The 11476-nt window shown below is 35.8% G+C and overlaps 2 protein-coding genes across 3 annotated transcripts; both read right to left on the bottom strand.

The window, feature by feature from the left end:
- Nucleotides 1-2012: 2012 nt before the first annotated feature.
- On the bottom strand, nucleotides 2013-3622 carry LOC110724928 (protein NLP2-like). Its single transcript, XM_021904420.1, has 2 exons — nucleotides 3475-3622; nucleotides 2013-2763 (listed from the first exon to the last, which is right to left on the bottom strand). The coding sequence occupies exons 1-2, from the start codon at nucleotides 3509-3511 to the stop codon at nucleotides 2201-2203; spliced, it is 600 nt and encodes a 199-aa protein (XP_021760112.1). The 5' UTR covers nucleotides 3512-3622; the 3' UTR covers nucleotides 2013-2200.
- Nucleotides 3623-3638: 16 nt separating this feature from the next.
- On the bottom strand, nucleotides 3639-7918 carry LOC110724926 (disease resistance protein TAO1-like). 2 transcript variants are annotated; one of them, XM_021904416.1, is made up of 4 exons: nucleotides 7657-7918; nucleotides 5054-5869; nucleotides 3869-4926; nucleotides 3639-3749 (listed from the first exon to the last, which is right to left on the bottom strand). In XM_021904416.1, exons 2-3 carry the CDS (start codon nucleotides 5859-5861, stop codon nucleotides 4499-4501), a joined length of 1236 nt encoding a protein of 411 aa, XP_021760108.1. In that variant the 5' UTR covers nucleotides 5862-5869; nucleotides 7657-7918; the 3' UTR covers nucleotides 3639-3749; nucleotides 3869-4498. The 2 variants fall into 2 exon arrangements, with proteins under 2 accessions (XP_021760108.1, XP_021760109.1); XM_021904417.1 differs by lacking the exon at nucleotides 7657-7918 and having other exon boundaries at nucleotides 3639-3746; nucleotides 5054-5992.
- Nucleotides 7919-11476: the final 3558 nt, after the last annotated feature.

Below are 11476 nucleotides of genomic sequence, written 5' to 3'. Positions count from 1 at the left end.
AACAACCCATAGAGATTATCAGATTAATAATGCAGCACAGCTATTCTGGACCCACAATCAACCCTAGTTCACTAAGTTGTACGAAGTATATTGAACCTGAACCTTATTTTCTTAAAAAAAAAAATAATGAAATAAAAACTAGTTGTGTATTGAACCTGAACCTTGAAAAATAAAAAAAAAATAAAAAAAACTTGGACCTCACTAAATAATTACCCATTCACCCGACATTGACCCGGCAATCCTAACCCGATCCATGACCCGAAATTAACCCAAAAATGTTAACCCGAAATTGATCTTATACCCAAATTAACTCGATACCCAAAGCGACCCGAAACCCAAAGTGACGCAACCCGATCTTAACCCTACAGACTCAAAACACAAAACAACCAGAAATGACCTGACCCATAATTAACATCTTTGTGTGAGAATAACAAGACTCATTTTCCTCTACACTCTGATTCTCTAAGCTTGTACTTCGTAATATTTATTTTATCTCTCTATATTCATAAGATTTATACTTTTATGATATCTCCCATTTCATCACTCTCTAAATACATACGGTGGAAAATATTTTCCTTTAGAAAATAATGGAAATCTTATTTTCTTCCCTCCTTTTACTTCTCTCTTATTAATCCTCACATTACTATTCCTACTTTTAAGAAGGGAAAAAGTAACACGGAGTAACAACATTTAATTACATGAGTCAAAATATGTCAACTATAAGCAATAGTTTTACAGTATTAAACAACATAGTCAATAACAGACAATCTAACAAACTTGGTTCCCAATGATTCAGCAACATTCGAAGCATACTTCAAATCTTCCACACTAGTCAGCATCATCCACGCTTTATCTTCATCTTGATAAAACAATCTATATTTGTTCAAAGCAAGTTGGAACTTCATGCCTGTTTCTTCAATTAGTTGATTAATCGGTAAAGTCAAAGAGAATACAATTCTCACTGAATGCTCCTTGTAAGTGGCTTTTACAACAATAGTGCCTGAACTTTCAGTTGTATGAAGAGCGCCTTCTAGATGCCCTTGGACTTGTTGCTGGATATCCATATGGCTTCCAATTACCATTGGGTCGAAAGTTTCTTCTAGTGTTGCAGCGCGATTACTTTCAGTTGAATGAAGAGCACCCTCCAAATGCCCTTGAGCTTGTTGATGGGTATCCATATGGCTTTCAATTACCATTGGATCGAAAGTTTCTTCTAGTGTCGCAGCGCGATTACATTCAGTTGAATGAAGAGCGCCCTCCAAATGCCCTTGGTCATTTGCACCATCCAGATAATGCTCTTCGCCATGCTGACAATCCATATTGCCTTGAGTATCCATTAAGTTCCCTCTAACGTTTTCCACTATTGTGTCCGGGGCCAAGTTGCCAACAACATCAGAGTTGGATGATACATGATTTGGCAACGTAAGCTGGTTTGCTCCTATTATACGGCCCCCAACAATTTTCGCTTGAGCTGTTGAATTAGTAGGAATCACCAAATTCTGCTGTGTGGAATCACTACCAAATGGTGCTTTACTATTATGTTTCCTCTTCTTTGCATCATCAAGATGTTGCTTTCCTTTTTTGCTTGATGGCCACAACAGCTTCAATTCTTTCAATCTTCGCTTCATTGTAGACCTCGAGACTGCATATTGTGGTCAAGTATGATAAAGAAGCTCAAGCAGTTAATTTTTTATGGTAATCATCGGGATGACAGGATGTCTATCTCAGTCTTAATGATAAATTAATTTTCAAAAACCATCCTTATAAAGTCATAACCACAAATTTAGTTATGGACCATTAACATTAATTAGGGAATATAGGTAAACAAATATTTTCACGAGTATAATGTGACCACACTATTTAAAAAGTTCAAAGAGACAATTAACATCAATGAAGACAATTAAGTAAGCAAACATATATATAATTAGAGGTTCGCACATTGTTAATAAGAGTTTGCTTGAAATTTTTAAAAGGCAGGGATCAAAATTTCACATAATGAACATCTAAAAATTTATCACAAAGTTCTTGTTCCATCACAAAAAATAAAAATATTCATGTACTGGTATTATTCAGTAGAGCAGTAAAGTTATTGAGTTACATCACGACAATTTTTTGTTCATAACAGACAAACATCTCTACAATACTTAGGTCAACTTTGGAGTGTTACACTTAAATCACTCAAATAAATGGAAGCACATTATTAAACAACATAGTCAATAACAGACAATCTAACAAACTTGGTTCCCAATGATTCAGCAACATTCGAAGCATACTTCAAATCTTCCACACTAGTCAGCATCATCCACTCTTTATCTTCATCTTGATAAAGCAATCTATATTTGTTCAACTCAAGTTGGAACTTCATGCCTATTTCTTCAATTAGTTGATTAATCGGTAAAGTCAAAGAGAAAACAATTCTCACTGAAAGCTCCTTGTAAGTGGCTTTTACAACAATTGTGCCTGAACTTTCAGTTGTATGAAGAGCGCCTTCCAGATGCCCTTGGACTTGTTGCTGGATATCCATATGGCTTTCAATTAAGGGCTCTTCCAAATGCAGGTCTGATCCCATTATACACTGCACATTTTCCGTGTGAGCTGCTGAACTACCTAGGTTCACCACATTCTGTTGTGAGCAATAACTTTCAAATGGTGCTGTATTGTTTGTTTTCCTCTTCTTTGCATCAGGCTGTTGTTTTCTTCCTTTTCTTGGCCACTTCTCGACACCCAATTCTTTTATTGTTCGTTTCAATGTAGACCTCGATACTGCAAATTGAAGTCAAGTATGATTAATCATTTAGAAAAGCCAAGTATGATACTGCAAATTGAAGTCAAGTATGATAAAGAAGCTCAAGCAGTTAATTTTTTTATGGAAATCATCGGGATGACAGGATGTCTATCTCAGTCTTAATGATAAATTAATTTTCAAAAACCATCCTTATAAAAGTCATAACCACAAATTTAGTTATGGACCATTAACATTAATTAGGGAATATAGGTAAACAAATATTTTCACGAGTATAAATGTGACCACACTATTTATAAAAGTTCAAAGAGACAATTAACATCAATGAAGACAATTAAGTAAGCAAACATATATAATTAGAGGTTCGCACATTGTAAATAAGAGTTTGCTTGAAATTATTAAAAGGCAGGGATCAAAATTTCACATGAACATCTAAATTTGCTTAGTTTCCATTTTTCCAAAAAAAAAAAAAAATTGTGTAGTGTCCATGATGTAAATTTATGTTACTCCGCACATGGCACAACATTACTCAATGTTTTAATAGTTTTGCTCTAGGAAAAAGTTCTCAATTGAAGTTTTGCATTGAATACAGCATTATTATTCCTTTTGAAATATCAGTGGCATCAATAGAAATTAAAACTTCAATGAATAAACAGATTTTGGCAAGAGTATGTAAATGCAGGTCTCAGATAATTAACAATTCTAATACAAACAAAATGCGATCATGATACCTCCAAATATTTTTTCTGCAGTTTCTTGTAGTGACATCGGGTTTTCGGACCAACATTGTTGTAGCTTCTCTTCAGATATTTCAATTCTACTATTTCTCTCCACCTTATTGTGTTGAGGGACCTGTTTCTGCCCATTTTCTAAATCATGATGACTCTCACATTATCTTGCTCAATACCACCTTGTGCTGTTGTTATGTGCTCAATAGAGCCCATACTTATACTGTTGAAAGGATCTGCTGATGTCTGCTCATCAGGGACAGTTTCATGAATTTCTACTGTTGGCATTTTGATACGAGAGTTATTCATATGTGTGAAGTATGCATCATCCGTGTCATCAATGATGATAAAAAAAATGCAAGTTATGACATATGAATTACTGGCAACATTTAATTACCTCTAGGAACAACAGTTACTTCATCTTCGCTTTCATCGGAGGCTGAGGCTTGGTAAAGGGAAGCATCATAGGCGTTGCTCTTGTAGTATGCTTCTTCTGTGTCATCGATGATGGACACTTGCTTCAGATTCCTTGGCAATCTTTCAAAGTTAAAACACTTGGGGAGGATTAAGTGTAGTAGATTGCGCAGCTTCACAAAACTAGGAGGAAGGGTCTTGATTCTGGTGACGCTGATATCAAGAGTATGCAAATTGACTAACTCATGTAGATTTGATGGTAGTTTTTCGAGGCTGATACAGTCTTTGAGTTGTAATTCTTGCAAGTTGTGGAGTCTTGCTATATCTTCAGGAAAGAACTCCATTTTAGAACATGTAATGGAGAGTGTCTCCAGGTTGACTAATTTATTCCAACATTTTTCAAAGATACATCTCAGGTCATTATAATCTTTGAAAAACAAAATTTCCAGGTGATGTAGGCCAATAGGAAGTGAGTCAAGTGACTCGAAGGAGCAATCCACAAGCCTGAGTTTGTGAATATACATACATGGTGGCAATGACTCGCAATAATCACAGGAATTGAGATCCAGACTCCTTAAGTTAGTTAACTTTTCCAAGCTATCATAAAGTGGCCTCATATTGCAAGATGATAAGAGAGATGTTTGAGGCTGACAGGCATATTAAAATTTTCCAAGCTATCATAAATGGATAATCGCAGATGTAGTGTTTGTAAATTGGATAGCTTGCTTAAGCTGTGAATAACGGACTCATCAATTTCAACATCAGAAGAGTCGAGAGAGAGATGTGTAAGCCTTGTGAATGTGACAAAGTAGTTATCCGGGAGGCAAATATGATCAGTGAAGTAGAGATAGAGGTGGGTGAGCTCACTGAATTGCATTATGGAATCTGTTAACTCCTTAACATTTTCCAAGTCCAAAAATCGAACCAACATGAGTAAATTTCTGTTATTAATAATCCATTGCGAAGGATCATCCTCCTTCAATCGGAGATAACCAGGAGGAGATATGATAGAGGGATTTTGAGCTGCATCATTTCTTATTTCTGCCATTGTAGGAGGGGGAGAGAAGAGATAAGCTTGATTATTACATAGTATAACTACCACGTCAACTAGAACAAACAAATTTGGAGTAAAACTGTAAAAGTAAAAGCATTGGCAATGTAAACTTACCTCCACCAAAAGGAATGGGCAATTCTCCTATCTCTGTTTTAAGTTCCTCCCAGGATTTGCGAACATGCCTATCTTTAACAGAAATGATGACCGAATGATTCAAGTCATATGGCAACGTTTCGAGTCTGAAATGTTCGGGCAACATTAGATGTCGGAGTTTGCGTAGCTTCGTGATGCTCCAAGGAAGACACTTGATTTTGGATGATTGAATATCAAGAAGACATAAATGGGCCAACCCATCCAAATTTGCCGGCAATTCAACCAGGGACTCACAGGAAAAGAGAGATAAAGATGTCAAATTGGATAGATTTGCAATGCTCAAAGGAAGTGACTTTATGTTCTTGCAATATTTAAGTTTGAGATGGGTAAGGCTCACCAACTGCCCTATATTTGCCGGCAATTCAACAAGGGAATCACAGGAAGAGAGAGTTAAATAAGTCAAATTGGATAGATTTACAATGCTATCAGGAAGGAACTTTATGTTCTCGCAATAATCAAGCTTGAGATGAGTAAGGCTCACCAACTGCCCTATATTTGCCGGCAATTCTTCCAAACAATAACACTTATAAAATTGCAAGTGCTCCAATTTGTGAAGCCTAGTGATGGTGTTAGACACACATTTCAGGGAATCACAGTACAAGAATTCCAGGCGGATGAGCTGTGTGAGCTCACCTATTGATTCTCCTACCTCTTCCTTTTCATAACAACGCAAGGCTAGACGAGAAGGAGGGTTATTTTTAATCCATGCCTCTGGATCCTCCCTCAATTCCAAGTGACCTTTAGAATCTACTTCTCCGCAAGTTATCATTTCCTTAGCTTCAACAAGAACACCAAAAACCACCTCTTTTAATTTTAATTTCAAACTACAGAAATATAAACTGGGAAATAAAGGAACAAAGAGAGAAGATAAATACTACTCAGTAGTTGCAGCTTTAAGATTCCATCAAAAATTATCACAACTATCAACTTCAACGTGAACCTCAACCGCAAATAATTAGTTGTGGTTAATAAGAAGAACTAATGACCACATAGATTTATAAATGCATCACAGCTTTTCTGGACCCCACTTAAGTAATTATGCCTTGAACCTGAGCCTCAATGAATTATTATGCATTGAACCTGAACCTCAAGTTATACTTCACTAAGTTAACAGTAACGGCCCATAGTCATACTATGTTGGTATGTTCCTTAAAAAAAAAAAAAAACAACTCTGTTGGTTTGTATATCTACTAGTTAAAAATAAAAAAAAGTATTCTAAATCTATTAGTCCAGATATTTATTTATTTATTTAAGAAAAATAAAGTAACAACAAGCATTTAATTTTATACGGAGTAGCTTATACTATATGAGTCAAAATATGTCAACTCTATCCAATTACACTCTGTTTCTCTACCTTTTTTTTTTTTTTTTTTTTTTTGTTTTTTCAAATTACAAGTGTCTTTTACCCACTTATAAAGCACATATCTAGGGATGTCAGTGGGGCGGGTCAAATAAGAGACCCGCGTTGGGGCGGGTCAAATAAGAGAGCTGCGTTGGGGCGGGGATGAATCTTGGTTTGGCGGGTGATGGGGCGGGGATGGAGATAAAAACCATACCCGCCATGGGTGATGAGGCGGGGTGGATTTTAGGTTTATCCGCCCCACCGTCCCACTTCGTACCCGCTCCATCCCCACCCACCCCACTTCGTACCCGCTCCATCTCCACCCACCCCACTTCGTACCCGCCCCATCCCCACATCCATATATTTTTAAAAAAAAAAATTATATACTTTTATACTATTTTATAAAAAAAATTATGTAAAATAAAATAGTAAATATAATACTTTGTAATACACTTATATTATAAAACAATAGAATGTGTAATATTAATAATAATTTTTTTCTTTTTGCAATCTTTATTAATTATGAAGGATTGTGTATTTGGGAGGCGGGGATTAGGCAGGTCTTAGGTGGGGATTAGGTGGGGGTGATTATTCAAGTGGGGGCGGGGATGGGGATGAATTTTAGACCCGTCGCGGGGATGGGGATGGGGATGGGGATGGATATGAAAATTTTAGATTGAGATGAGGATGGGAAGACTAAAATCCGCCCCACCCCGCCCTTGATTGGCGGACCCCTTCCGGACCCAGGAACTTCCGACTGGTGAGTCACAATCGATAACCAAATATGTAAAAAAAAAAATTTCTTACCAAGATCATCCAAATAGAAAATTGACAAGATTACAATACTAACTAATAATTAACAAGCTTAAAATTGACAAGACTAAAATTGACAAGCTAATAAACACCCTAAATAAACACTGACCACAATTCACATAATCACATGGTCAAAAAGGTTCAAATTTCATCAAAAAGACAAAAACCCAACAACATTAACAAAAGGTTCAAAGTTTACAAACAAACAACAACAAAATCAACTAAAGTTTCAAACTTTTACCAAAAAACTAACCAAAATCAACGAAATAGAGAGAAGAATCCAATCACTGTGTCTCGACAACCTCCAATTTCCCTTAAACTTATATCAAATAATTTAATAGAATTAACTAATTAGACTGAATTAAATTGAAGATTAGAATTTTAAACTAAAAATTAGAAATCAACTTACTAGCAAAATGAGAATAGGAGAGAGAGGAGGAAGCTTTCGATGATCACCGACAACCCAAATACCAATCAAGAGCAACAACACCATCAATGTGTGGAGGCAGTGGAGCCGGCGAGCCGCCTGTGTGCAGCAGCAGCAGTGAGCGAAGATGAAGAAGAGGAAGAGCAGGAGGAGGTGACCAGCACTGGAAGCAGTGGCGGAGGTCTGCTGATCTGGCCGTCTGGTGATTTGGTGAAGATGAAGCGAAGAGGAAGAGCAGGAGCAGGGCAGGGAACACAATTTCTCACCTGCAATCTTAGCTTTCTTCGTTCTACAACAAATAAACATTAAAAATAACATTAAAAAATTAAATCATGAAATTTTTACACATACGCAATTCAATTAGGAACAAATTACAAGTACCAGATCAAAATTAACAATCAAAAAGTTAAATTGGAAGACAAATAGAAGACCTGATGAACAAAATTGATGTTGGTTGAGAAAGAAAAGATGGGTAAAGGAGAAAAAGAAACAAGAGGATGATGAATTGAAGTGAGAGGCAAACTTTTCAAGAAAAGACTGAACTTTGTTCCTAACATCATCGTTATTATCATCATCAAATACTAGAATTTCACAATCAAGTGATAAGCCATAGTAAATATTCAATCAATTACAGACATTTGCTAGAAAACAGAAATTACCTTAAGCAATGGAGTGTATCAATAATTCGTGTAGCTCGGAGTGTAAATCTTCGAATTTTTTTTTTTTTTTAAGAAAAAAATTAGAATTTTTTTTGGGCTTGGTGACTCATTTGACCCACCAGGCACAAGGCCAATTCCGCCACTAGGCTACAAATATCTAAACATCTATAAATTTTGAATCACACGTCGAAACTAATTTAAGAATATCTCACACGTATTTAGTTTCCCTCTTCATTACAACATTCCAAACAAAAACAGCTCAAAGAAACGGAGTTATATCATTTATATTCACTATCCTACAAATAATAAATGTAAGTCAATGAGTCAATATTATTCGGCACAATTTTTCAGCAAATCCATAGTATAACTGTCTCTTTAGAGCAAGATTATTGGAGAGGATATATGTCCTCTTGTGTGGGTTTTTTTGCTGATTTGGAGTAGTCCTCTTTGATGTTGGGTAATGTAGAGGATCCTCAAGGAGAAGAGGATTACCTTGTCCTTTGTGCCAAGAGGATGAAGTGTCAACTTTTATTTGTTTATTTGTTACATAATTTTATAAACTCAAAAAAAATTTATAACGGTAATTAATCACAAACGGTAACATATTTTTAAAAACTAATTTTACCAACGGTTGTATTTTTATTTTCTCTATAAAATGAACCTAATTTTGGCCATCTTTTATACACTTCAATTTTGCATCTTTTTCACTCTTCCTCTCTTTCCTCTCTTTTTATAATTTTCTTTTGTAATGGATGAAAATAATCATAGTTATGGAAGAAATATGAATTTGGCAGAATATTTATGGGCAAGATTTGAGCATACTAGTAATCGGTAAGGAAAAAAGAGGATAATTAGTTATTTGTCTTTAATTTCTTGTATTTGTTGTACTTTAGTGTATCAATTAGTGTTTTTATTCCTAATTTGATGTGTTACTGTATCAAATATATTAGGTAAGGTAATTTTTATTATGTATGCTAATTATCGAATCCTAATTATTATTATTATTATCATTATTAGACCTTATCATTATAGAAATCAATAAAAAATAATCTTTTACAAAGAAAAATTTGAAGGTGGGGCCATATTTATAGTATAAAATATATCAGAGGATACCTTTGATGTGGGAAAAATAAATGGAAGAGGATGGAAGAGAGGAAAGAGATAGTGGGAAATAAGGTGGATGAAAGAGAGTATGAGGTGTCAAAATAGGGTAAGGAGAGAGAATGTTTGAGAGGACAAAACCATCCTCACCAATATATATGCTCTTAGTAAAGATTAGATGATTTAAGACTATAATACCCTGATCCAGAAGATGAAAGCAGCAAAAACTTAAACCAAACAAAAACCATGAACTTTCAACATCAAGTAACCCAAAAATCATGCAAATTCTACCTATCATAATAAACATGTATACATACCAGTAATTTGGTTAGGGTAGTTGGACATCACAGTAGTAACTCACTACTTACACACCTGTAAAAGCATTGGTATGAAAACCCACCATTAATTCCCTCTGCCAGCTCTGTTTTATTCATCAGCCCTCTAAATTGTCAGTGTCTCCATTAAAATTTACAGCCCTCTTTCTTCAGCTTCCTACCTATCAACTCCAAAAACATAATAAATGCAACTTTAAATCAATAAATAAGCTTTCTTTGAACTTTCTTTCTCACCTTCTATAAATACATAAAACAAGCTGCATGTTACATTGCATCCAGTTCTAACATACAAAAATTATATATATAACGAGAGTAAGAGTTTATAATTTATGCTACATTGACTTGGGAATGGTATACAAAAATGATTAATGTACCTGTTGAAGCTAATTGTCTTCAAAAACCAACATTCTTGGTTTTAATCCTTGTTTTAGGATTGTTTCCTTGTTATATTCATTGATTCTCCTTTGAATTATATGCATTGTCGTGCCCGGGTGTCGAGTTTGTAGTCCGGGATGCTGTAAGATGAGCTGCTTCTACTGATCCGACTGTCCCGGGGAAACTTTTACGCTTGCTCTTCCATGACTGCTCCGTCAACGTGAGTTTCCGTCTCTTGTATCTATCCATCCCTCTATCCATCTATCTGTACATTATACTAAAGTGGCGGCAGCTTCCTAAGAAGAGCCATTTAATAGATGCTAGATAATTAAATGCTATATTATAGCTATGTTCTTGCAGGATTGTGATGCATCAGTGCTAGTAGAAGGGGATGGAACTGAGAAAGCAGATCCTGCAAATAAATCTCTAGGAGGATTTGAAGTAATAGAGACGGCTAAAAGAGAGCTAGAATTGTTCTGCCCTGGAACTGTTTTCATGTGCTGATATTCTTGCACTGGCTGCTAGAGATGTTGTCATGGTACCATAAAACCTATCCTTCTTTCTCATGTTCGAGCATGCGCGCACACACACACACACTTTTTTCATTGTTGTTTACAAATGTTCTAATATAATAAAGATATCATGTTTTCAGAACAATCTAACAACACTGCTATCATTAGATGATCTTGAAAGATTTAAGGCATGCTCTAAGTTAGAGATGCGGGTCACTAGTACCGGATGTTTCTCTTCATCTTGATACTTTATTTTGAATGTGTTAACCTCGAGTTCTAGCTGGTTGGCCAACTCTTCCTTGAGCTGGTCAATACTGTAACTCAATGAGAAATCAAATCTAACTACATCATCTTTATAAGTGGCCTTCACTGTAAAGTTGCTTGAGTTATTTTCATTTTGTTGCAAAGCATCTGACTATGTACACTCATTTGCACCATCCAAATGCTCGTGGGCGCATTGAAAATGATCTATATCGCCTAGAGTTTCCATTAAGTTTCTCTCTGAGGGTTTCCATTGTGTCCAAGGTCAAGTTGCTAACAGTGTCGGGGGTGGATGATACATGATTTGGCAAAGTAAGCTGGTCTGCTCCCATTATACACTCCCCTACAGTTTCCGTGTGAGATGCTGAATTAGCAGGATTATTCGCCAAGTTCTGCTGCGATGAATCATTTCCAACTGGTTCTTTATTATTCTGTTTCCTCTTCTTTACATTCTGATGCTGCTTCCCTTTTCTGCTTGATTGCCACTTGAGTTTCAAAGCATTCAATCTTCGCTTCATTGTAGACCTTGAGACTACAAATTGTGGACAAGTACGACGAA

The sequence above is a fragment of the Chenopodium quinoa genome, unplaced genomic scaffold, assembly GCF_001683475.1.
Source record: "Chenopodium quinoa cultivar QQ74 unplaced genomic scaffold, ASM168347v1, whole genome shotgun sequence".
NCBI lineage: Eukaryota > Viridiplantae > Streptophyta > Magnoliopsida > Caryophyllales > Amaranthaceae > Chenopodium > Chenopodium quinoa.
The sequence above is the reverse complement of the archived record's forward strand: the minus strand, read 5'-3'. Positions and strand labels throughout refer to the sequence as shown.